At 42.7% G+C, this 27,500-nt stretch overlaps 1 protein-coding gene across 1 annotated transcript in view; it reads right to left on the bottom strand.

Moving 5' to 3' along the window:
• The window catches only part of LOC122254568 (aminopeptidase N), a 33,415-nt gene that overhangs the window by 5,570 nt on the left and 345 nt on the right, over window positions 1-27,500 (bottom strand). Inside the window, exons 2-13 of the mRNA XM_086533563.1 lie at window positions 20,189-20,454; window positions 14,757-14,984; window positions 14,096-14,251; window positions 13,315-13,442; window positions 11,353-11,530; window positions 6,479-6,662; window positions 6,118-6,274; window positions 4,781-4,862; window positions 4,268-4,451; window positions 3,154-3,490; window positions 1,983-2,125; window positions 446-624 (exon numbers count right to left, since the gene is read on the bottom strand). Of these exons, the coding sequence (XP_086389689.1) occupies window positions 446-624; window positions 1,983-2,125; window positions 3,154-3,490; window positions 4,268-4,451; window positions 4,781-4,862; window positions 6,118-6,274; window positions 6,479-6,662; window positions 11,353-11,530; window positions 13,315-13,442; window positions 14,096-14,251; window positions 14,757-14,984; window positions 20,189-20,454 (2,222 nt within the window). The remainder of the gene's footprint in view (window positions 1-445; window positions 625-1,982; window positions 2,126-3,153; window positions 3,491-4,267; window positions 4,452-4,780; window positions 4,863-6,117; window positions 6,275-6,478; window positions 6,663-11,352; window positions 11,531-13,314; window positions 13,443-14,095; window positions 14,252-14,756; window positions 14,985-20,188; window positions 20,455-27,500) is intronic.

The following is a 27,500-nucleotide window of genomic DNA, read 5'->3' as shown; positions in this document are numbered from 1 at the left end:
CCCTCTATCCCCGTTCTCCTCCTCTTCCTCCCCCTCCCCCCCCTCCTCCTCCACCACCTCCACCTGAACCACCTCCTCCTCCACCACCTCCTCCCCCCCACCTCCTCCAACCGTTTTGTTCACTATCCTCCTTTAATATTTCCAATCCCCTTCTCTCCCAACACCCTCCTTTGTTCTACACTCTCACCACCACATACTCACCCCATACCTACCAACCCCTCCCCTCTCTCCCCCCTCTCGCCCTCTGACCCTTTGACCCGGCTTCTCCTCTGTGAAACCACCTCCTCCTCCTCCATCCTCCTCCCACACCACCTCCATCCTCCCCCACCACCACCTCCCCCTTAACCACCACCTCCTCCACCACCTCCTCCTCCTCCATCCTCCACCACCTCCTCCTCCTCCATCCTCCACCACCTCCTCCACCACCTCGTCCTCCAATACTCACGTCCCGTTCAGCATTTCCTCGAACTGCCGGACACTCTCGTTCACGCACTGAGGGTGACCGAGGTGACACGCCCAGCTTAAGGCTAAGGCGCGTTTATACTGGTCGAGGTGCAGCCCATTAAGGTCATCCTCGAAGCCCACCTCGTCGTAGAGTGATGTTACAAGGTTCAGTAGATAGGCCTATGGCGAGAGAAATCAAGGTTATTTGTTGTTGTTGTTTTTGAGTTCGAGGTTCGAGGAATGCATGTGGTTTAATTATTATTATTTTTTTCTTTCTTTCTCACTCCCAACCCCCACCTCTCTCTCTCACTCACTCTCTCAGTCTTTTTCTTTCTTTCTTTCTCTCTCTCTCTCTCTCTCTCTCTCTTTCTCGCTCTCTTTGTCTTGCTCTCTCTCTCTCTCTCTCTCTCTCTCTCTCTCTCTCTCTCTCTGCCTCTCTCTCAGTTTTATTCTCCCTCCCTCTATCTCCTCTTCCTTCTCCGTCCTCCCTACCTTTCTCCCCCTCCCCCTCCTCCTCCTCCTCCTCCTGCTGTAGCAGCTACTGATGATGTTCCACCTCTTCCTATCCCTCCTCCGCTTAGGCAGGTACTCTCCAGCCCTCCTCCTTCCTCCATCCTCTTCCTTTCTCCCTCTCCACCTAACAGTTCCTTTCTTTAACATCACTCCTATGTCTTTATCGCCGCACCTCCTCCACCCCTTATAATCCACCACACCTCCACCACCACCACAACCCCCTCCACCACCACCATCTCCTCCACCACCACCTCCTCCACCACCACCCCCTCCTCCTCCACCACCACCACCCCTTCCACCACCACCTCCTTCTCTACCACCCCCACCCCCTCCTCCTCCTCCTCCTCCTCCTCCTCCTCCTCCTCCTCCACCACCACTTCCTCCTCCACCACCTCCACCCCCTCTACCCCCTCCACCCCCACCCCCTCCACCACCTCCTTCTCCTCCTCCTCCACCCCCACCCCCTCCACCTCCTCCTCCATCACCACCTCCTTCTCCACCACCCTCTCTACCCCCTCCACAACCACCTCCTCCTCCTCCTCCTCCACCACCACCACCACCACCTCCTCCTCCTCCTCCACGACCACCTCCTTCTCCTTCTCCTTTACCTCCTCCTCTGCCACCATACCTCCTCTACCACCACCCCCTCCTCCTTCTCCTCCACCACCACCACAACCCCCTCCACCACCACCATCTCCTCCACCACCACCCCTTCCACCACCACCTCCACCACCACCTCCTCCTCCACGACCACCTTTTCACCCCCACCCCCCTTCACCTTCCCTCCACCACATCACCACTCTACCTCCACCACCTCCTCCTCTACCACACCTCCACCACCACCCCCTCCAACCCCACCCACGACCCCTCTTTCCTTCTCTCCACCACCTCCTCTGCCACCACCTCCTCCTCCTCCACCACAACCACGACCCCCTCCACCACCCCCTCCACCACCACCCCCTCCTCCTCCACCCCCACCTCCTCCTCCTCCTCCTCCTCCACCCCCACCACCACCAAAACCTTACCTTCAGAGACCCATAACCAGCAGTTCGTGTAAACATTTTCTCCAGATAGGACAGGCTACTCAGGGCAGCTTCCCATGGCGTGTATTCCTTCTCTTGGGACAAGTAAGAGGTTAGTCCTAAGGCTGTTTCGTAGGAGAGTTGTCCTGTAAGAGAGAGAGAGAAAACAGAGAGATGATTACGAGATGATAAGGATGGGACTAATAACGATAGGTGTGTGTGAGAGAGAGAGAAAGAGAGGGGGTAGAGGGAGTGAGAGAAAGGGAGGGAAAGAGAGAGAGAGAGAGAGAGAGAGAGAGAGAGAGAGAGAGAGAGAGAGAGAGAGAGGAGAGCTAGAGCGAGAGGGGGGGGAGGAGATGAGAGAGAGAGGTGGGGGGGGAGAGGGGTGGGTGAGAGAGAGAGGGAGAGAGAGAGGGGGGGAGAGAGAGATGAGAGAGGGGGGGGAGGGAGAGAGGAGAGAAGAAGGTGGGAGAGAGAGAGAGTGAGGTGAGGGAGGGAGAGAGAGAGTTGAGAGGAGAGAGAGAGACGGCGTAGAGAGAGAGTGAGGAGAGAGAGAGGAGAGAGAGAGAGAGAGAGAGAGAGAGAGAGATGATGGGGGGGAGAGAGCGAGAGAGAGAGGAGAGAGAGTGAGGGGGGGGTAGGGGGGGAGAGTGAAGAGAGGGGTGAGAGAGAGAGAGAGAGGAGAGAGATGAGAGAGAGAGAGTGAGGAGAGATGGGCAGAGAGAGAAGAAGAGATAGATAGATAGAGAGAGATAGAAGAGGAGATGCAGTGGGATAGATAGACAGATAGATAGATATAGAAAGAGAGAGGGAGAAAGGGAGGGAGGGAGAGAGAGAAAGGGAGGGAGGGAGGGAGAGAGGGAGAGAAAGGAAGGGAGATAGGGAGAAAAAGGGAGGGAGTGAGAGAGGGAGGGAGGGAGAGAGAGAAAGGGAGGGAGGGAGGGAGAGAGGGAGAGAAAGGAAGGGAGATAGGGAGAAAAAGGGAGGGAGTGAGAGAGAGAGAAAGAGAGAGAGAAAGGGAGGGAGGGAGAGAGGGAGAGAGAGAAAGATAGATAAATAGACAGATAAAGAAAGAGAGAGAGAAAGAAAGGTCCAAGTGCCATGAAGGTCAAAGGTCAAACAAAGCAAAATGTGCCCTGCTATACAAGTCGACATCGAAAGGCATCGTCCTGACCTGCGCGAGCGAGGTTAAGTGCGTCGTCCATGACCTGCGCTCGGTTGGTGACGTGGATGACCTCGTGGCTGTCGCGCAGCTGCTTGGTCAGAAGCTCCCAGTTGTTGGCGTCGTAGTTGACCCGGAAGTAGCCCGTCTGCTGCAGGTTGAGGATGACCCAGGCGTCGGCGGAGGGCAGGTCGTCGAGGGCGAGCGACTGGGCGCCCGCGCTCAGCCAGGCGGAGGGGCGCGTCTGGGTGAAGTCGGGGGCGTCCTGGGAGGTCATGGTGAGAGGCACCCACCACGAGGGCGCGGCGTCCGAGAGCTCGGTCGTGGGCGGAAGTAACAGGAAGCGCTCCTGAAGAAGGGGCAGAAGGGGGCTGGTGAGGTGCTAATGCCTCTGTCTCTCACTTGTTTTCTCTCTCTCTCTCTCTCTCTCTTCCTCCCTCCCTCTCTCTCTCTCTCTCTCTCTCTCTCTCTCTCTCTCTCTCTCTCGCTCTCTCTCTGTCTCTCTCTCTCTCTTTTGTTTGACTTTTACTTTATCCTTCTGACTTTCTCATCTCTGATTTCTCTTTATCTGCTTATCTTTCCTTTGCTTGTTTCCTTTTCCGTTTTTTTTTTGTCTTACACTCGTTTTCTACTAAACCCACTTGCTTGTATTTCCACCGCGTTCCTCCATTCCCCATCTCTCGCACCTGCCTCCATTACTCGCCTCTCCCTTACTCCTCCTCCCCTACTCACTCTCCCTTACTCTTCCTCCCCTTCTTCCTCCTCCCCTACTCCCTCTCCCTTACTCCTCCCCTACTCCCTCTCCCTTACTCCTCCCCTACTCCCTCTCCCTTACTCCTCCCCTTCTTCCTCCTCCCCTACTCCCTCTCCGTTACCCCTCCTCTCCTACTCCCTCTCCCTTACTCCTCCTCCCCTCCTCCCTCTCCCTTACTCCTCCTCCCCTACTCCCTCTTCCTTCTTCCTCCTCCCCTACTTCCTTCTCCCTTACTCGCCTCACCCCTACTCCCTCTCCCGTACGCCTCCCCCTCTTCCTTCTCCCCTCCTCCCTCTCCCTTACTCCTCCTCCCCCTCTTCCTTCTCCCCTCCTCCCTCTCCCTTACTCCTCCTCCCCTACCCACCTACCCACCTGCGTGACCGTTGCGGACGTTCCGGCTTCGTCCCTCTCCAACTTGACCACAGGGTAGCCCGTCAGTAGCGTCCAGGTGTCCATGATGTCCTTGACGCTTACTTCGTCGGGCAGCGTTTTGTCCTCGTGCGCCGCCGCCGTCAGGAATTCCCAAAGGTCGTCTTGGGCGGCTGCGTCGTATTCACTAGTCCAAAGGAATTTGATTTATTACATATGAAAATAAAAAAAAGTTTTGTTTTTTTTTCTCACTGGAGTCATCAGTCATTACTTATAAGATTTAATTATGATTCATTTTTAGATTTTGATTGGATGCTGTTAATCGGTACGTCTTTGCATAAACTTTGTTACTTGCATTTTTTACTTCTCACTGGAGTCATCAGTCATTACTTATAAGATTGAATTATGATTTATTCTAGGTTTTGATTGGATGCTGTTAATCGGTACGTCTTTGCACTTTAGACTTTGTTACTTGCATTTTTTTTACTTATAAAGCTTATATATTTTTTTACTTACAAGTTATTCAGGTAATTGGTCAATCCTTTCTTGAATGTTGCTTCAGTCAAGAAAAAGTACATCATGCGGATGACAGAGGCTCCTGTTTTGAAAAGAAAAAGGGAGATGGTGAAGAGGAGAGAGGGAGAGAGGGAGAAAGAGAGAAAAAGGGAGATAGATAGATAGATAGAGATAGATAGATTGAGAGAGAGAGAAAGAGAGAAAGGGAGGGAGGGAGAGAGAGAGAGAGAGAGAGAGAGAGAGAGAGAGAGAGAGAGAGAGAGAGAGAGAGAGAGAGGAGAGAGGAGAGAGAAAACGCCCGTGGCGCACGCGTCGAGAGAGAGAAAGAGAGAGAGAGAGAGAGAGAGAGAGAGAGAGAGAAAGAGAAAAAGGGAGGGAGGGAGGGAGAGAGAGAGGGAGGGAGGAGAGAGAGAGAGAGAGAGAGAGAGAGAGAGAGAGAGAGAGAGGGAGAGGGAGAGGAGGAGAGAGGAGAGGAGGAAAAAGAGAGAGAGAGAGATGTAGTAATGAGCCATTCGCAGAGAGAGAGAGAGAGAGAGAGAGAGAGAGGGAGGGAGGGAGAGAGAGAGAGAGAGAGAGAGAGTTAACAAGAAGAAAGATAAAAACAAAATATAATTAAAAATATAAAACGAAAAAAGAAACAAACAAATGAATGATAAGCAGAGAAGGAGAAATCAGAAAGAAAATCAGAAAATATTAAGTAAAAGACAAAAAAAGAAAAAAAAAAAGAAAAAAAAATCATAAGAAGAAATAACTATATAGAAATTATCAAAGGTTAGCATTAATTAAAAACGAGAATATAACAAAACGCTGAAATGTTGGTGATGATAATGATGAAAATATAATGATACTGTTAATGATAACGATAATGGTAAAATTGTTGATAATGATATTAGTGACAATGGCAAAATTAATAATAACAATACTAGCAGTACTACCAGCATCAATGATAATGAAAGTAATAACGATAATAATCAAAATAACAAAATAACTGCTGCTGTTATTACTAGCGATGATGACAAGAATGGCTGTAATAGTAATACCACTATTGATGATCAATAAAATAAAAATGATGATATTGATAATAATATTAATGATAATAACAACAATACTGATATAATTATAATAATATCAATAATCATAATGATAAAAATGATAATGATAATAACAACAACAAAGATGATGATAATGACAATAACAACAATAATGATACAATCATATTAACAATACTGATAATAATAACTACAACAACACTACTACTTCTACAATTACTACTACTACTACTAAAATAATGATCATAAAAACATGAAAAAAACAACAACAAAAACACACACACTCACCCTTATAATAGGAAATGCTATCAAAAATCTCATTGATCTCGTTCGGATGTCCTACAGGAATGCTTATAGGATGCGAGGACTCCAGGCTATCGATTCCGAACACGTAGTGAAGGGTGTCCACTACGAACTGGTCCATCATCCTCCATGTGGGTTCAACCTGGAGGTCAGCAAGGGTCAAGGAAGGTCACTTTGTGAGAAGAAGGGTCAAGTAAGGTCACTTGGTGAGAAGAAGGGTCAAGGAAGGTCACTTGGTAAGAAGAAGGGTCAAGTAAGGTCAGTTAGTGAGAAGAAGGGTTGGTAGTCGTATTTTTTTTCTTATTTTATAGTTATGATTGTTGTTGTTAGTGATCCACCAACTCACATGATCCACTCCAATGAACTCCATGAAGGAAGCAAAACCCTCGTTGAGCCAGAGGTCAGTCCACCAGGTCGGCGTCACGAGGTTCCCGAACCACTGGTGGGCGAGCTCGTGAACCACGACCACGGCGACTCGCTGCTTGTTCGACGCCGAGGAGACGGCCGGGTCGTACAGCATGGCAGTCTCTCTGTTGTAGAGGGCGGAGGGGGGGAGAAGGGGAAAATGGGTTTGGGAGAATGATGGTGATTATGGTGATGATGGAAATAATGATAATGACGATGCTGATAATGATAATGATGATGGTGATATAAATGATGATAGTTATGATGATAATGGTGGTAGTAATAAAGGTAATAATGATAAAAATAATAATGGTAATAATGATAACAATAATAATGGTAATAATGATAACAATAATAATGGTAATAATGATAACAATAATAATGGTAATAATGATAACAATAATAATGGTAATAATGATAACAATAATAATGGTAATAATGATAACAATAATAATGGTAATAATGATAACAATAATAATGGTAATAATGATAACAATAATAATGGTAATAATGATAACAATAATAATGGTAATAATAATGATAACAGCAATAATAATCACATTTTTTTGTGTTATTTAGTGTATTAAATAAAATATGTATATATATAAAATAAAAAAAAAATAATAATAAAAAAATAAAAAAATAAAATCATAAAAAATAATAATGATTAAAATAAAAAATCTACTAGCACATATCCAAATCATAAATAATAATATATTAAAAATATATAAAAAAAATTATATATAAATATAATAGATAGAGAGAGATAAATAGATTGATAGATAGAAAGAGAGAGAGAGAGGTCGATAGAGAGATAGAGAGATAGAGAGAGAAAGAGGAGGGTTAGGAGAGGCGAGATGGGATGATAACAATAATTTTAATCATAACTAGGAGGATAATGATAAGAATATATAAGGGCATTCTGAAAGTGACACAAATGTTAAAAAAAAAAACAATAACAAAACTCATCCAGTCCCTACTTAGCAACCGCAGTTTCTTTGTTGAAATGGATGGGAGGAAAAGCCGCTGGAGGCCCTAGGGAAATGGGCTTCCACAAGGATCGGTCCTGGCCCCACTCCTTTTCAATATATACACCAATGACCAGCCTCAACCCCCGGATGTTAACAGATTCATCTATGCTGACGATCTTTGTTTGGCAACGCAGGCTAAAGACTTCAATACCATTGAAAACACACTGACCAATGCCCTAAATAGTTACTCTGAGTACTATACCAGGTGGACCCTAAACGCAAACCCAACAAAGACCCAGGTATCAACTTTCCATTTTGTCAACCACAAGGCTAATAGAAAACTAAATATCACATGGGGCAACGCCCATCTAGAAAGTGTGCCCAACCCAGTATATTTAGGTGTAACACTGGACCGGAATCTCAGCTTTAAGGCCCATGTAGACAAACTAAAATTAAAAATCTCAGCACGAAACAATTTACTCAGAAAACTAACAACCACGAAATGGGGGACAGAACCAGACGCCCTTAAACAGACAGCACTGGCCCTGGTTTACTCAGCTGCAGAGTACTGTGCTCCTGTGTGGGCTCGCTCTTGTCATGCACATAAATTAGATCCTCCTGTGTTGAATGAAGCCTGTAGAATCATCACATGTACACTCAAAGCAACCCCTTTACCATCACTCTACCGTTTGGCCAGTATCGCACCACCTTCAATTAGGAGGGACATTGCGTCGAGCAGAGAAAAATCAAAGCAATTAACAGACCCAGGAATGTCTCGGGTCTGTTAATTGCTTTGATTTGCAACTCTACAACCAACAAGAAGCTCCCCGTCGTCTAAAATCAAGAAAGAGCTTCGCCACAGTCCAACAGTTAGAAGACCAGAATATCTCAAGGGAACGCACGAGTAAGTGGAACTCGGCAGTAGAGCCACACCAACACCCCGCAGTGCCACTCCCCGGAGAGACCTTTCAAAATGGCACCAACCTAACCCGGAAAGAGTGGTGCACTCTCAACCGGGCAAGGTGTGAAATAGGGCTAACACGCGCATCCCTTGCAGCATGGGGGCTGTCAGACAACCCCAACTGCGACTGTGGTGCCCCACAAACCATGAAACACATCCTGACAGAGTGCCTGCCCACTGGACCCTGATTGTTCTAACACAGACTTAATTAAGGGATCTATCTGAAAATGCCTTAACCTGGCTATGTCACTGTTGCGACACGATATGATGATGAGGGCATAATATGAATAGAACTGAAAAAAAGATATTTGATCAAGATGAGAGGAAAGGGGAGAAAATGAAAGAAATTTAGAAAAGGGAGCAAATGAGAGAAATTTAGAAATGGGAGAAAATAAGAGAAATTTAGAAATGGGAAAAAATAGAGAAGTTTGAAATGGGAAAAAAATATAGAAATTTGGAAATGAGAAAAATGAGAGAATTTTAGAAATGGTAAAAAATGAGAGAAATTTAGAAATGGTAAAATATGAGAGATATTTAAAATGGTAAAATATGAGAGATATTTAGAAATGGTAAAATATGAGAGATATTTAGAAATGGTAAAATATGAGAGATATTTAGAAATGGGAGCAAATGAGAGAAACTTAGAAATAGAAGAAAATGAGAGAAATTTAGAAATAGGAGAAAATGAGAGAATTTTAAGAAAATGGGAGCTAATGAGAGAAATTTAGAAATGGGAGAAAATAAGAGAAACTTAGAAATGGGAAAAAATTAGAGAAATTTAGAAATGGGAAAAAATGATAGACATTTAGAAAGGAGAAAAATGAGAGAAATTTAGAAATGGGAAAAATGAGAGAAATTTAGAAATGGGAGAAAATGAGAGATATTTAGAAATGGGAGCAAATGAGAGAAATTCAGAAATAGGAGAAAATGAGAGAAATTTAGAAATAGGAGAAAATGAGAAAAATAAAAATGGGAGAAAAATAAGAGAAATTTAGAAATAGCAGAAAATGAGAAAACAATGAAAATGAGAAAAAAATGAGAGAAATTTAGAAATTGGAGAAAAAGAGAGAGCATGCAGAAGAATGAAATGAGTTAACAAAACATAAATGAAACAAGAGGATAGGAGAAGACAAGAGTACATTAGAGAAACACCTATGTCAAAAGAAATATATCTATAACGAAAACATAGCAAAATGGAGGCGATAAAACCTTAAAGAAATATGTATATGCAAAAAGTATTTAAAGAAGAGAAACAAAAACAGTAAAGAAAATATGTCAGTGATGAAGGAAAAAAATCGATTTGGTTTCATATAGAATAAATGGATAGAAAAAGAAAAAATCATAATATAGATAAATAGATTTCTATTTAGATGTATAAGACTTCATTCCATAGATAAATAGACAACTAGAAAATATATGAATTAATTAATAGAAATCAAAATAAATAGAGAATGAAAAGCAGAAAGAATACCTCCCCTCCCCCCCTCCCCCTCCCTCTCCCCTCCCCCTCTCAACTCTACCCCCTCCCCCTCTTCCCCCACCAAAAAAAAGAAAAAGAAAAAAAAAAGATTGATGGGGGAAAATTTTCCTCCCTTACCCACCGAAGAATTAAATCATAATTCCTTTTCCGTTTTTTGGAAGTGAGGGGTGGAGGTAGGGGTGGAAGGGGTGGAAGGGGGTGGAGAGGGGTGGAGGGAGTAGAGAGGGGGGAGGGGGGGAGGGACGATCTTACATTATGAGTTTCGGCGTCAAACTTGACAGACAGGATATTAAACTGACTTACAACTTCTTAAGATACTTTGTGACTGTTAAAACTTGTGGAAGTCTTTCTTATTAAAAACGCTTCTGGGAAAGACGTTGTGTGACTTCATTTAATATGAAATGTGGATCTTGATATTATATCATAGGCTTTTAATATCTTGTCGTTTCAGGAGGGTTAAAAAAATGACGACTTTTTTGTTGTAGAATCTTTGTGATATGATTTTTGTTTTTGTTTTGAAGGAGTGACTTTGTTGAAGTTCATGTGTAATGATTGAATATGTTGTGTATATGTATTTTACTCTCTCTCTCTCTCTCTTTCTTTTTCTTACTCTCTCTCTCTTTCTTTTTTTTTCTCTCTCTCCTTTTCTCTATTTCTCTTTCTTTTATTTTTTATTTCTCTCTCTTTCTCCCTCCCTTTCTATGTCCCTCTCCCTTTCATTCTCTTTCTTTCTTTCTCTCTCTCTTTCTTTCTCTTTCTCCCTCCTTTTCTATGTCTCTCTCTCTCCCTCCCTCTCCTCCCCTCCCCCTCTCACTCGAAACACCCTCCACCCATACCTATAACCCCCATAACCTCTCACCCCCTTCCCCTCCCATACCCCCCTGACCCCCTTCCCCTCCCCATAACCCCTGACCCCCTTCCCCTCCCCATACCTCCCCATACCCCCATAACCCCTGACCCCCTTCCCCTCCCCATAACCCCCCATACCCCCAGAACCCCTCCCCATAACCCCTGACCCCCTTCCCCTCCCCATACCCCCCCTTCCCCCCTTCCCCCCACCTGTAGAGGATGAGTCCCCAGTTCTCCATACCCCCTTCCCCTCCCCATACCCCCCTGACCCCCTTCCCCACCCCATACACCCCCTTCCCCCCTGACCCCCCTGACCCCCACCTGTAGAGGATGAGTCCCCAGTTCTCCATACCCCCTTCCCCTCCCCATACCCCCCTGACCCCCTTCCCCACCCCCTGACCCCCCTTCCCCCCTTCCCCCTCTGACCCCCTGACCCCTCACCTGTAGAGGATGAGTCCCCAGTTCTCCATACCCCCTTCCCCTCCCCATACCCCCCTTCCTCCCTCACCCCCTTCCCCCCCTCACCCCCTTCCCCCTTCCCCCCTGACCCCCACCTGTAGAGGATGAGCCCCCAGTTCTCCATAGCTCCCGCGGCGAAATCAGGAACTGCGATCATGTCCTGCTTGGGCAAAGGATACGGGATGTCGAAGTAGGACTCGAAGTGAGTGAGGACCTTCACGCCCACGTCGAGGGAGTAGTCCGCCTGGGCTATGGCTTCCGGACGCGCCCACACTGCGAGGGAGAAAGAAGGTGGGTGGTGGTTATGGTTGTTATGGTGGGGATGGTGGTGGGAATGGTGGTTGTGGTTATGGTGGTGATGGGGATAGTGGTAGTGGTTGTGGTGATAGCGTGGATGGTGGCAGGAATGGTGGTTGTGGTTGTGGTGATGGTGTTTATAGTGGTGAGGATGGTGTTGGAAGGGAAGGTGATGATGGTAGTGGTGGTTATGGTGATGTTGACTTTAAGGATGATGAGGTGATGACACTGATGGTGATACTGGTAGCATGATTGGTAATAATAACACTAGAGAATTAGAAAAAAAGAGATCGTTATAAATGCAATCAATGTTGAAAAAAAACGACAATAAAATGCACTAGATAAGTAAATAAACAAACAGCTTTAAAAAAAGAAGAAAGAAAGAAAAAATAAAATAAAACGGCGATAAACCTCTAAAAAACAAACAAACAAAAAACTCGGTAAACATTTTTTCACTTATCGCGGCAGAGATATTGCAATAAAAATGTTGCAGAAAAAAATCTTATATTAGTGTCAACTTTTTTGTGTGTTTTAAGAATAAAAATGTTATCTTATTAAGCTTTATTATATCAGTATTTTTTATTGCGTGATATTAATCTTTGGTGAGAAGGATACATCAGCAAACACATGAGGATGGGGGGGGGGGGAGCAAGAGAAAGAGAGAGAGAGAGGGGGGGGGGAGGGGAGAGAAAGAGAGAGAGAGAGAGAGAGAGAGAGAGAGAGAGAGAGAGAGAGAGAGAGAGAGAGAGATGGATGGAGAGAGAGAGAGAGAGAGAGATAGATAGATAGATAGAGAGAGAGAGAGAGAGAGAGAGAGAGGGGGGGGGGGAGGGGGATAGGGGAGGGAAAGCAAGAGAGAGAGAGAGAGAGAGAGAGAGAGAGAGAGAGAGAGAGAGAGAGAGAGAGAGAGAGAGAGAGAGAGAGAGAGAGAGAGAGAGAGAGAAAGAGAGAGAGAGAGAGAGAAAGCAAGAAAAATAGATAGATATAGAGAGAGAGACGAGAGAGATAGATAGAGATAGAGAGAGAGAGATTCAGACACACAGACAGAGAGAAAGAGAGATGGAGTAAATAATGAAAGGAGAGAGAGAGAGACACGGAAGCGAAACACCAAAGTGACAGGGAAGCCATAAAAAATTAGAAACCAGAGAAAATTAATTATAATGATTAAAACAACCATGATAATTGTAACAGCATCAGCAACAGAAAATCACAGGACGAAAAGGTAAGAAATACATTAAGAAAATTATAATCTTAAGAAGGGGAAGAGAAAAAAGGATGAGGGGAGTAGGAGAGGTAGAAGAGGAAGAGGGAGAAGAAGAAGAAGAAGAAGAAAAGGAAGACGTAAGTAGAAGGAGAGGGAGAAGGAAAATGAGATAGATGAGTAGGAGGTGCAGTAGAAGAAGAAGAAGAAGAAGAAGAAAAAAAGAAGAGAAGAATAAGGAGAAGGAGGAGGAGGAAGAGTAGGAGAAGAAGATGAAATAGAAGAAAAGAAAAAGAAGTGATAAAAGAAGAAGAGGGAGAAGGAGAAGGAAAAGAAGATGAAGGAGAAGAAGAAGTAGAGGAGGAAGAAGAAGAAGAAGAAGAAAGGAAAAGAAAGAGGAAGATGAAGAAAAGGAAGAGAAAAAGAAAAAGAAGTAGAAGAAAAGAATAATAATAATTAAAAGATGAAGAAGAAAAAGACGAAGACGAAGAAGAAGACGAAGACGAAAGAGGAGGAAAAGAAGACAAAAAAGAAGAAAAAAAATTTACATGCAACTCACCAGTGAAATTTGTCTCGCCGGCCATAGAAGTTGCAAAGTCGAAATCGGAGACAATGAAAGCCACTAAGTAGGTCGACATCTTGACTGTCGTGTTGTAGTGGTCCCAGACCCAGCCTTCTTGACCTTCCCTGGGGGTCAAATTAGGTCAGGGGTAAAGAAAGAGCTGCAATATGTGTTCTTTTTTATATATAAATTCTCATGCAACCTTACCCATGCAATCACATAATTAGGTACAGTTATTTATAATGTGAAGATGAATATACACACACACACACACACACAGACCCCCCCCCCCCATCTCAACGTGGACAAGAGATCCCTCAACCTCATCCATCTCAACCTCAAACACAATCAAACTAACCAAAATCACATAAGCTCAGCACACACACAACCTAACACCTTTTTCTTGACACACACACACACACACATACACACACACCCCAACCCCAACCTAACCCCACCCCCTCTCCCTCCCCCCAACGCAACACATACAGTACAACGCTATCCTACCCTCCCCCCCTCCCATCCACACAAACACATACAACCCCTCAGACACACAACCAAACCCACACAACCCAATTCCTCTCTCTCCCTCTCTACACACAAACACAACCCAACCAAACCCCAACCCCAACCAAACCCCCTTCCTTCCCCCCACCCCACCCCCTACCCCCCACAACCAAACCCCCTTCCTCCCCCACCCCTTAACCCCCCCACAACCAAACCCCCTTCCTTCTTCCCACCCCACCCCCCACCCCAACACAACCAAACCCCCACTTACACAGGCACGGTGTCATAAACAGGCATATTGGAAAGGGTTGTCATGTGTTCCTCTCTTGCCAAAGACACGGTGAATGTGGCTTTCAAAGCAGGCTCGTCCATGCAAGGAAAAGCCCTTCTGGCGTCTGTGGGTTGGAATTGTGTTGCTGCCAACATCCTGTGTGGTGGGAAAGGGTGTTGTTGTAGTCTTGTTATCATGGAGGGTGTCATTCATAGGATTGTGATTATTTGTGATTGGTTGTTTTCTTGATTAGCATTGCTAGTATTGTAATTATTTTTGTTGTTACTATTGTTATTATTGTTGTTATTGTTATTGTTATCATTGTTATCACTACTGTTATCATTATCATCATCATCATCATCATTATTATCATTACAATCAATACCATTCTGTCATCATCATAATTTTAATGATATTGATAATGATAATAATGATAATAACAATAACAATAATTCAAAGGACGATAATAATAAGAATGATAATAATGACGATGATAAGGATAATAACAAAAACAACGATAATGAAAATGATAACAACAAATAAACCTCAAAATAATAACAAACAAAACAAACCACAAACAAATAGAAAAAAAAACACACGAAAATAACCACCCACAAACAAACACGAATAAACCAAAAAAAACAACAACCACCAAACTCACGTCTCATTCCCTTCTTCATTCACATACGACGACCTGTAGAAACCCCTCAGCTGGTCGTTCAGATAACCCTCAAACGCCATGGCAAGAACGACCTCGCTGTCCTCGGGTAGTTCTTCAGACAAGTGAACAATGAAGAACTCTCTGGCAGGGTCGTAGTCGTACCTCAATATTGTTTCTATTTCGTTGAGGTCGGATTTGCTCTTCAGCTGGAAGTATATGGTGGGAGAGGGGTGAGGGGTGAGGGGTTGAGGGGTGGGGTGAGGGGAGGGGGGAGGGGTTAGGGGTGAGGGGTGAGGGGGCTAGGGGTGAGGGGAAGGGGAGGGGTTAGGGGTGAGGGGTGAGGGGGCTAGGGGAGGGGTGGGGCGAGGGGTGAGGGGAGGGATGAGGGGAGGGGTGAGGGGTGAGGGGAGAGGGGTGAGGGGGCTAGGGGAGGGGTGAGGAGGGAGGGGTGAGGGGAGGGGTGAGGGGAAGGTGAGGGGCGAGGGGTGAGGGGAGGGGTTAGGGGTGAGGGGCGAGGGGTTAGGGGTGAGGGGAGCGGTGAGGGGCGAGGGGAAAAGATTTTACATGCGGGTGGAGGGAGGCGGAAGAGGGTGGGGAGAGAAGAGAGGCGAAAGGGGAGGGAGAGCGTATGTGTTTCTTTTTATTTTCTCTCTTCTTTTTTAAAAAAAATCTTTCGTCTTTTCCTGTCTTTACCTTTTTTTTTTTTTTACTTTTTTTGTGTATCCTCCTTATATGCTCTATGTAATATGCACAATGTACTTTTTTCTCTCTCTCTGTCTTTCACTTTCTCTCTCTCTCTCCCTTTCTCTCCCCCCGCCTACCTCTCTCTAAATCTATATCTTTCTCTGTCTTTCGTTTTCTCTCTCTCTCTCTCTCTCTCTCTCTCTCTCTCTCTCTTTCTATCTCCCCCCCCCTCTTTCTCTCTTACTCTCTCCCTTTTTTCTCCCTCTCCCTCTCTATCCATCTATCTATTTTAATCTCTCCCTCCTTCCCTCCTCCCTCCCTCCTTCCCCCTCTCTCCCTACCCCTCCACTCTCTCCAATAAGGTCTATATTCCCATCAGCCGCCATTAGGTAATCACCCTTGATGATGAAAATGGCATCCGGGGTAACGATAAATGAAAAGCCAATACCCTTGATAGAAATAGCAGGAGGTCGTGCAACATGAATGAGAGGAGGTCGTGCAACATGAATGAGAGGAGGTCGTGCAACATGAATGAGAGGAGGTCGTGCAACATGAATGAGAGGAGGTCGTGCAACATGAATGAGAGAAGGTCGTGCAACATGAATGAGAGGAGGTCGTGCAACATGAAGGAGAGGAGGTCGTGCAACATGAATGAGAGGAGGTTGTGCAACATGAATGAGAGAAGGTCGTGCAACATGAATGAGAGGAGGTGGTGCAACATGAAGGAGAGGAGGCCGTGCAACATGAAGGAGAGGAGGTCGTGCAACATGAATGAGAGGTGGTGCAACATGAAGAAGAGGAGGTCGTGCAACATGAAGGAGAGGAGGTGGTGCAACATGAAGGAGAGGAGGCCGTGCAACATGAATGAGATGAGGTGGTGCAACATGAAGGAGAGGAGGTCGTGCAACATGAATGAGAGGAGGTGGTGCAACATGAAGGAGAGGAGGCCGTGCAACATGAATGAGATGAGGTGGTGCAACATGAAGGAGAGGAGGCCGTGCAACATGAATGAGAGGAGGTCGTGCAACATGAAGGAGAGGAGGCCGTGCAACATGAAGGAGAGGAGGTCGTGCAACATGAATGAGAGGAGGTGGTGCAACATGAAGAAGAGGAGGTCGTGCAACATGAATGAGAGGAGGCCGTGCAACATGAATGAGAGGAGGCCGTGCAACATGAATGAGAGGAGGTCGTGCAACATGAATGAGAGGAGGTCATGCAACATGAATGAGAGGAGGTCGTGCAACATGAATGAGAGGAGGCCGTGCAACATGAATGAGAAGAGGTCGTGCAACATGAGTGAGAGGAGGTCGTGCAACATGAAGGAGAGGAGGCCGTGCAACATGAAAGAGAGGAGGTGGTGCAACATGAATGAGAGGAGGTGGTGCAACATGAATGAGAGGAGGTCGTGCAACATGAATGAGAGGAGGTCGTGCAACATGAATGAGAGGAGGTCGTGCAACATGAGTGAGAGGAGGTCGTGCAACATGAATGAGAGGAGGTCGTGCAACATGAATGAGAGGAGGTCGTGCAACATGAATGAGAGGAAGAGATAGAGAGCAGTAAAAGGATAAGGAGAGGAGGTCGTGCAACATGAATGAGAGGAGGTCGTGCAACATGAAAGAGAGGAGGTCGTGCAACATGAAGGAGAGGAGGTCGTGCAACATGAATGAGAGGAGGTCGTGCAACATGAATGAGAGGAGGTCGTGCAACATGAATGAGAGGAGGTCGTGCAACATGAAGGAGAGGAGGTCGTGCAACATGAAGGAGAGGAGGTCGTGCAACATGAAGGAAAGGAGGTCGTGCAACATGAAGGAGAGGAGGTGGTGCAACATGAAAGAGAGGAGGCCGTGCAACATGAAGGAAAGGAGGTCGTGCAACATGAATGAGAGGAGGTGGTGCAACATGAAGGAAAGGGGGTCGTGCAACATGAATGAGAGGAGGTGGTGCAACATGAAGGAGGGGAGGTGGTTTGGTGCAAATGATGAGAGGAGAAGGTCGAGGCCAACATGACTGGAGAGGAGGTGGTGCACATGAATGTGAGGCAGGGTCGTTAGCAAACATGAAGGAGAGGAGTGTGCAACATGAATGTCGAGCGAGGTCGTGCAACATGAGTAAAGGAGGTCGTGCAACATGAATGGAGGAGGTTACTGTGCAACATTAGGAGAGGAGGTGTGTTCGATAAGAAGCTTCAACTATACGCTAGTTGCACAGAAATGAGAGGTCGTGCATTCATGAAGGAAAGGATGGTCGTGCAACATGACATGAGAGGAGAGTCGTGTGCTACATGAAGGAAAGGGGAGACGTGACTGCAACATGAATCGAGAGGAGGTGGTGCAAACATGAAGGAGGGGAGGTGGTGCAACATGAATGAGAGGAGTTGCAACAGAAGCGAAAGGAGGTCGTGCAAATGAATGAGAGGAGCGTCGAGCAACATGAAGGGAAAGTGGGGTCGTGCAACATGAGTGAGTGGAGGCTCGTGCAACATCGGAATGACGAGGACGCGTCGTTGTTTGCTTGCAACATGGATGAGAGGAGGTCGTGCAACATGAATGAGAGGAGGTCGCGCAACATGGATGAGAGGAGGTCGTGCAACATGGATGAGAGCTCGGAGGTCGTGCAACATGAATGGAAAGGAGTCGTGCAACAGGAATGAGTGGAGGTCGTGCCAACATGAGTGAGAGGAGGTCGTGCAACCTGAAGAGAGGAGGTCGTCAACATGAGTGAGAGGAGGTCGTGCAACATGAGTGAGAGGAGGTCGTGCAACATGAGTGAGAGGAGGTCGTGCAACATGAGTGAGAGGAGGTCGTGCAACATGAGTGAGAGGAGGTCGTGCAACATGAAGAAGAGGAGGTCATGCAACATGAGTGAGAGGAGGTCGTGCAACATGAAGGAGAGGAGGTCGTGCAACATGAGTGAGAGGAGGTCGTGCAACATGAATGAGGGAGGTGGTGCAACATGAATGAGAGGAGGTCGTGCAACATGAAGGAGAGGAGGTCGTGCAACATGAGAAGATTTCAAGCAACGTGAAGGAGAGGCGATAAAAGCGTGAAATTAAGTCGTTATGCGAAAGTAAGAGGAAAGCGTGAGAGGAATGATTGTGTGGAGGTATTGGATGCAACATGAATGAGAGGAGGTTTCGTGCAACATTATTTGGGGGGGGAAAGAAAGGACGGTCGTGCAAATGAATGAGAGGAGGGTCGTGCAACATGAGGAGAGGAGGGAGGAGGTGGTTGCAAATGAATGAGAGGACGTGACAACATGCAAGGAAAGGAGGTCGTGTGCAACATGAAAGAGAGGAGGTCGTGTGCTGCACATGAAGGAAAGGGGGTGTCGTGCAATGCAACATGAATGAGAGGGGTCGTGCTACATGAAGGAGAGGGGTGGTGCAAATGAATGAGAGGTGTGCACATGATGGAAAGGGAGGTCGTAGCAACATGAATGAGAGGAGGTCGTGCAAATGAAGGAAATGGGTTCGTTGCAAACATGAGTTGAGGAGAGGTCGTGGTGCAACATGGAATGAGAGGAGGGTGTGCACATGGAATGAGAGGAGGTCGTTGCAACATGCGATGAGAGGAGGTCGTGAACCATGAGAGAGGAGGTCGTGCAACATGGATGGAGGAGGTTCGTTTGCAACATGAAGGAAAGGAGGGTCGTGAAACATGATGAGCGGAGTGTTGTGCAAATGAGTGAGAGTAGGTCGTGCAACATGAACGAGAGGAGGTCGTGAAACATGTGTGAGAGGAGGTCGTCGCAACAATGGTTGCGAGGAGACGTGTGCAACATGCAACATGCGGATAGGAGTGTGCAAAAGAGTGAGAGGAGGTCGTTGCAACATGAGAAGTGAGGGAGGTTCGTGAAAAGAAAGAAGAGTTAGGTCATGCACACATGAGTGAGAGGAGGTCGTTAAACATGTGAAGGGAGAGGAGGTCGTGCAACATGAGTGAGAGAGAGGGTCGTAGCAAACATGAAAGAGGGAGGTGCGTGCAACATGAATGGAAGGAGGTCGTGCAACATGCAACTGAGGAAAAATAGGCCGTGCAAAAAAAATGAAACCAATATAAAGACAAAAAAGTGCAAAATAAAAAAAAAAAAAAAAAAAGTCGTTAAAAAAATAAAAAAAAACAAAAAAAAAAAAAAAAAAAAAAACATATATATAAAAAAAAAAAACATATAAAAAAAAAAAAAATAAAAACAATGTAAAAAAAACAAAAAAAAAAAAAAAAAAAAAAAAAAAAAAAAAAAAAATACCAAAAAACAACACAAAAAAAACCAAAAAAAAAAAAAAAAAAAAAAAAAAAAAAAAAAAAAAAAAAAAAAAAAAAAAAAAAAAACAAAACTCAAAAATTTCTAGTGTGAAAACAAAAACCAAAAAAAAACTGAGTTAAACAAAAAAACACCAAAAAATACAAAAACCAAAAAAAAAAAAAAAATGAAAAAGTGAAAAAAAAAAAAATACCAAAAAAAAAAAAAAAAAACCAAAAAAAGTAAACCAAAAAAAAATAAAAAAAAAAAAACAAAACAAAAAAACAAAAAAAAAAAAAAAAAAAAAAAAAAAAAAAAAAAACAAAAACCAAAAAAAAAACCAAAAAACAAAAAACAAAAACCAAAAACAAAAACAAAAAAAAAAAAAAAAACACAAAAAAAAACAAAAAAAAAAATCAAAAAAACAAAAAAAAAAAAAAAAAAAATAAAAAAAAAAAAAAAACACCACAGTGTGATGTTCGAGGTAGCTTCAGTACTCAGTTCACCTTCCACATGACCATGATGCTGAAGTTTCAAAAAAAAACATAATGAAAATATCAGCCATATGAAGTGTGATGTTCGAGGTCGCCTTCAGAACCTTCAGTTCAACTTCCACATGACCCATGATGCTGAAGTTCCCATTAATAAAAGGCTGAAGTTTGACTGCATAATGAACCGGTTCCAGAGCCGTGGGCAGGCGGTAGTTTTCCAAAGTGGGTGGCGGTTCTACAGTGGTTGTGGGCGGTGTGGGCGTTCCCGTTGTGGCGATTGGCTGAGGGAGAGGGGGGAGGGTGAGTGATGAAACCGGTTACAGAGAGCGTGGGCTGGCGGTCGTTTTCCAAAGTGGGTGGGCGGTTCTACGGAGGTAGTGGGCGTTGTGGGTGTTCGTTGAGGCGATTGGCTGAGGGTAGAGGGGGGAGTGTGAGTGATGAAAGATATCAGCCATATGAAGTGTGATGTTCGAGGTCGCCTTCAGAACCTTCAGTTCAACTTCCACATGACCCATGATGCTGAAGTTCCCATTAATAAAAGGCTGAAGTTTGACTGCATAATGAACCGGTTCCAGAGCCGTGGGCAGGCGGTAGTTTTCCAAAGTGGGTGGCGGTTCTACGGTGGTTGTGGGCGTTGTGGGTGTTCCCGTTGTGGCGATTGGCTGAGGGAGAGGGGGGAGGGTGAGTGATGAAATTAAGTGGTTATTTTATTATTTTTTTCTGCTTTATTTCGATTACTATTATTACTTTCTTCGTTTTTTTTTTTTAATTTGTTTTATTACTATTATTATTTACTTCTTTTTATTTGTTTTATTACTATTATTACTTCCTTGTTTTATTATTATTTTTTAACTAGGGGAGAAGATTATCGGTATGGTGATGGTGGTGATGATGAAAAGGTGGAGGAGGGGGAAGAGGAGAAAATGGAGAAGGATGAGGAGAAGATGAAGGAGAAGGAGAAGGAGAAAGAGGAAGAGGAGGAGCAAGAGGAAGAAAAAGAGGAGTCGAAGGACGTGGAGGAAAAGAAGGAGGAAGAGGAGAAGGAGAAGGAGGAAGAGGAAGAAGGAGAGGAGGAGGAAGAGAAGGACAAAGAGGATTAGGATAATGACAACAATATCGATAATGGCAAAATGACACAAATGTCAATAATAATATAACAATGAAGCTAATTTAGAATTACCATTACAATAGAAATGATCAAACAGCTAACGAATGCACTGTTAGATAACCTGCTTGTCCCATCATCAGACATTCCTCAATATATTGAAATCTATTGTACTTCCCCTCTGAATATTTCCCCCAAGAACTATGCATAAATTTCCTTTATGAAATAGGAGGAACATAAATTGCAATACCGTCAACCTTGCAATGCTGATTCCTATGCATTGAAATTTATCGTCACAGAAAGGAAGATGGAAATTTTGAACACTTTTGGGAATTCCTTCCGTCGCTGCTTCTCTCTCTCTCTCTCCCTCTTATTGCTGCCTCCGTACTCTTCATACACACACACACAAACACACATACACACACACGCGTGCGCATGCGGACACACATACACACACACGCGCGCGGACACACATCTAAACAAACACATACACACACACGCGCGCGGACACACATCTAAACAAACACATACAGACACATACACTCACATATACACATAAATACACACACACACAAACGCAAAGACGCACACAATCAAACACACAATCAAAAAAAAAAAAAAAAAAAAAAAAAAAACCTGTAAATCAGCAACACAAATCAACATGATAAGGAACACGAAGCACGATAGTCAGTACTACGTTTCTCTCTTTTTTTTCCCCATAACTCCAGATATGTGAATAATCCGACAGATTTGACTGGTTCACCTGAGAGACTTTATACTGTCCCTCACTTATCGAAACTAATAAATTCAGTCTTTGATGCCCTGACAAGGAGGTCGACATCGCTAGCTGCCTTTTCCAGCTGATGAAGCAGAGCTGTGACATTGACTATATTGTTTGCAGTGACAATCAGCTGAGTCATCTGCATAGTCAACATCATTTTTATTATTATTTTTTTTTTCAGGGAGTCTTGGTGATAAAGATAAACCCAGATAAAAGTATTTATCAAGTGAGGTTCTCGAGGTCTGATCGAGAGTGAGAACAAAGATAGAAGGTGATAGTGTGTCACCTTGCGGGATTCCTTCTTCAATGTCGGAAAAAAACAACAAAAAACTGTATCTCCGTTCGGGGATCTGCCCAAATTTTGTTCTTTCTGCATATAATAATGGCATATATTGTCTCACTAGATACGAATTGATACTTTATGATAAAGAGCGCTTATTTTTCCTCAAATGATATGTATAGGACGCAAAAAAGGGTGGAAGTCGCAGTCGAAACATACCGAAACCGCGGATTTATGCATCAACATTTTCATCCTAATAAAGTTGCGCCTTTAGGTAACCTCACAACTCTAACGAAACAGCAGCTTTATATAACAGGAATACTCTACCGAAACCGCAGCTTCATGTATCGACAGTTTATCCCTATCTTTATATAATTTAACCCTAGCGAAGCCATAGCTTTATGTAACCGCAATTTATCCCTAACGAAGCCAAAGCTTCACGTAACCGCAATTCATCCCTAACGAAGCCATAGCTTTACGTAACCGCAATTTATCCATAGCGAAGCCATAGCTTTACGTAACCGCAATTTATCCCTAACGAAGCCATAGCTTTACGTAACCGCAATTTATCCCTAACGAAGCCATAGCTTTATGTAACCGCAATTTATCCCTAACGAAGCCAAAGCTTCACGTAACCGCAATTTATCCCTACGAAGCCGCGGCTCAACTCTAATGAAACCGCGTGGCATTTTTCACGAGTACATAGTAATCATCACAACAAGACCCACACATAAAACAATCGCTTTATCTCGAGAGAACCATAAACCGGTATCGCTTGACGATCGCCGCCCGCCTTCCATCGAATAAAAAAAATCTGAAGTGTTATACAAATGCCATAAAAATAAACATTAAAAAAGAAGAAGGAAAAAAAAAGGAAAATTAAAAATGGAGGAAATATGACGGGTGGGTGAGGTGGATGGAAGGACGGATAAAGGAATATGATACATGTAAAAATAAAGAATAAGATAAATAACTAAATAAATAAACGAAGATTACGTGATATGAAAGTATTTTTTGTGGTTACAAAAAATAATATTCAAGTGTGTAAATAACAAGATTGTATATAGGAGAGAAAATGTTTATAAAATGATACCTATATGGTATATATTTTATAAATTTGTATATATAATGCTTGTTGAACATAAGCAGGAAAAACAAAAGTTATATAAAAGTTAAATGTATATAATATTATATGCTGTACATAAGTATACATTATGAATAAATGTTATATATGGTGTGTGAGAAACAAAATAGATGTACATAAGTTGTACGTGGTATATACTGCAGCCATTATCATTAGCAATTGCAACGAATGAACAAATTGCCTTTGCTGATTAATGATGAACAGAAAGAGAATAATTGAATATATGGAATATAACTAGATAGAAGTATAAAATAAACAACCAAACGACACAATTATCACATAAAAAAGAACCCTTCCACCCCTCACCCCCCCCCCAAAAAAAAAAAAAAAAAAAAAAAAAAAAAAAAAAAAAACAAACATCAAAACAACAACAACAAAAACACCAAAAAAAAAAAGAAAAAAAAAATACAGACTCTCCTCGATGGTCGAAATCTCTCTGTAAAAGCAACCAGATCTTCAACCTTATCACATTACAGCAACAGCGTATCACGTTCATCGGATATGAGTTATCTTATCAATTCCGTAAAAAAAAAAAAAAAAAAATCGTTGTCACTTTGTGTGTTTCGACTTGATAGTTCATCAGAGTTTGATTCTGTTTCGATTATCATTATTATCATTATTATCATGATGATTATAGTAGCAATAATGAGGATAATGATAATAGTAGTGATCATAATGAAAATGATGGTGATAACAACAACAGTGATAAAAATGGTAATGGTAATGATGATGATAACAATAGTCGTGATAATTATAATAATGATAATGATGATGATGATTATGATATCAATGATACTACTGCTATTACTAATAATAATACTGGTGATGATGATAATGATAATAACAATGATAATGATAATGATAACAATAATGATAATGATGATAATAATTGTAAATATCATAATGATAATGATATCAACAAAACAATGATAAAAATTATAATGACAAAAATAGTAATGATAATAATAATAATGATTATAATCATTATGATATCAGTGATACTAAGGCCCGTAGTAAAGAACATGTCGTGACGGGTTACCCGTCCAGTGTTCGCAGTAAAGAAAATGGGATTTCCGAGGATTAGTATTGGAACGTCGGGAGTTTTCCTCGGGTGCCTACCCCCTCCCCACAGATATACCCGTCAATATAAAAAGTTTGTTTATGGGAGGATATCATCGTTAGTTTTATATTATATAATATAGTGCATATTATGTAATTTTATTAATATAAATTATCACATCGTCTGGTCCAAAACAAATATGTATCTTTTGTTTACGAGACTTAAAAGGTGAAATTGTATTTCAGGATTTATATTCTTACTACATACCGCCAGTTAAACCAACTCTCTTTCTTCTAGAAATATCTTTATATCTTTATATTACAGTTACAAATAATTGCAATCTGTTATTTACGCAGTGAATTTAAATATAAATTCGAGCAATTATATGTGTAGACCTGCTATTAAAACCCGATTCATCGAAAATACTATTTGGCAACTACTCCCTTCCACCTGCGATCTTCGTTCGATGTGAATTACAGAAAGACAATTACATTAATTACAATTACATTAATTAATTACATTAATTAATAATTACAGAAAGACAAACAAAGTAGTTTTTTCGTAAATGAACCATGAAATATAACAAATAAAATTAATATTTACCTTCAGTAGTTGGCTTTCCATGTATCAAGTGCGCGCTCTCGGGTGATGTTCACGTCGATCAAGGCTACCAATATTGTCCGATCTCTACGTCTCATTATAGAGAGATAAACGAAGTCGGCTTTTTTGTGAATGAAATATAATAAATAAAATTATATTCATGTTTCAATTGTGCGCTCTCAGGTGTTGTTTACATCGATCAAGGCTTCCAAAATCGTCCGATCTATACGTCTCATTGGACAGGTTGGCATCACTGACAAACAAGCCCACCGACACACGTTCTTTACTGTCAAACATGCAGACGGGTGCCCTACGCCCGACACCCGTCACATTATCCCCACGCCCCACACCCGACAGGTTCTTTACTACGGGCCTAAGAGTACTAGTAGTATTGGTGATGTCAGTGATAAATGTAACAATGATAATGATAATGATGATAATAACAACGATAATTATAACACTACCACTACTACTACTACTTATCAATAATAGTAATCATAACATTTTGATTATCGCCATCTATATCACTATCAATATCATCTTCATCATCATATTTGTTGTCATTAGTATTCTTAGTATCATCCTTTATCATTATCGTTATCATCATCATTATCGCCAACATCATCATTATCATATCATTACCATTAGCTTGGTCGTTATCATTTCTAGCTGAATAGCTTTGTCTTTTTCGTTCATTCATCTATAAATTGGTAGATTGCCGGTTTGTCAAAATGAGAGGAATGAAAGGAAGGAAAGGGACACACAATATATATATATATATATATATATATATATATATATATATATATATATATATGTGTGTGTGTGTGTGTGTGTGTGTGTGTGTGTATACATACATACATATACATACATACATATATATATATATATATATATATATATATATATATATATATGTACATATATATATATATATATATATATATATATATATATATATATATATATATGTACATATATATATAAATATATATATTTATATATATATATATGTACATATATATATATATATATATATATATATATATTTATACATATTTATATGTACATATATATATATATATATATATATATATATATATATACATATATATATATATATATATATATATATATATATATATATATATATATATATATATGTTTCCTTTACAGCTGAGAACACGCGAGAAATTCAGAAACAAGACCGAAAGAAACAAAGAACACATGAATGAGAGTACCAACAAATCCTCATTTCCGGTTCAGACAAACAACAATGTTTTCTGAAGTAATTGTGGCGTCGGTCGTATAAATGACCAAAGGGCAGAAGTAAACAGTGCGATGGATTAGTTATAAAGGGGGAAGGGGGAGGAGGAGGAGGAGGAAGAAGGGGGCAGAACAGAAGGAGGAATAGGAGGAGAAAGAGGAAAGGGACAGAAGAGGAAGAGGAGGAGGGAGTGAGGGTGGCAGAGAAAGGAAGAGGAGGAGGAAGAAGGGGACCAGAGGAGGAGGAGGAGGAAATTGAAGAAATAGAAGGACGAGGACGACGAGGAGGAGGAAGAGAAGAAGAAAAAAAAAAATGAAGGAAGAGGAAAGCAGGGAGAATGATGGGAGGAAGAGAGGAGGAAAAGGAAAAAAGACGGATGGAAAGAGAAAGAGGAAGAAAGAAGAAGAGGAGGAGAATAACGTCATCCACATGAGAAAATGAGACACAAAAAGAGAGATAAAAAGAAAGAGAAAGAAAAAGAGAGAGAGAGAGAGAGAGAGTGTAACCCCCTAGCTATCACGAGTTGTAACCCAGTGAAAAAGACAGACGTTATCTTGTCATGGTCTTTACTGTGGCTCTGCTAAATACACTCAGAGCTGTGTCCTGATCCCTGCCTGTGTCCCTTCTGACCTGGATTCCTTCTGACCTTGCTTATATATGGCTCCTGAGTCACTTTCTGCAGTTGAAGACGGAAGAGGGCACAGGAAGCAGGAAGAGTCAGGTCAAGATTGAATACTTGCATTATAATAGTGAACTTATATAGGGAAGTATAATCATTGCTTTTGGTCGCATGATAAGCAATATCAATGCCTTACAGAGAGAGAGAGAGAGAGAGAGAGAGAGAGAGAGACAGAGAGAGAAAGAGAAAGAGAGAGAAAGAGAGAGAGAAAGAGAGAGAGAAAGAGAGACAGAGAGAGAGAGAGACAGAATGAGAGACAGAGAGAGAGAAAGACAGAGAAAGAGAGAGAACAAGAAAGAGAAATAGAGAAAGAAAGAGAAAGAAAGAACAACATAGTACCATCACCCACCACCCACCCACCCACCCCACCCCCACCCCCAAATAAAACAACAACAAAACCTACACAACAAA

Source organism: Penaeus japonicus, unplaced genomic scaffold (genome assembly GCF_977035675.1).
Source record: "Penaeus japonicus unplaced genomic scaffold, GWHDUDI00000001_assembly GWHDUDI00000039, whole genome shotgun sequence".
Taxonomy (NCBI): domain Eukaryota; kingdom Metazoa; phylum Arthropoda; class Malacostraca; order Decapoda; family Penaeidae; genus Penaeus; species Penaeus japonicus.
The sequence above is the reverse complement of the archived record's forward strand: the minus strand, read 5'-3'. Positions and strand labels throughout refer to the sequence as shown.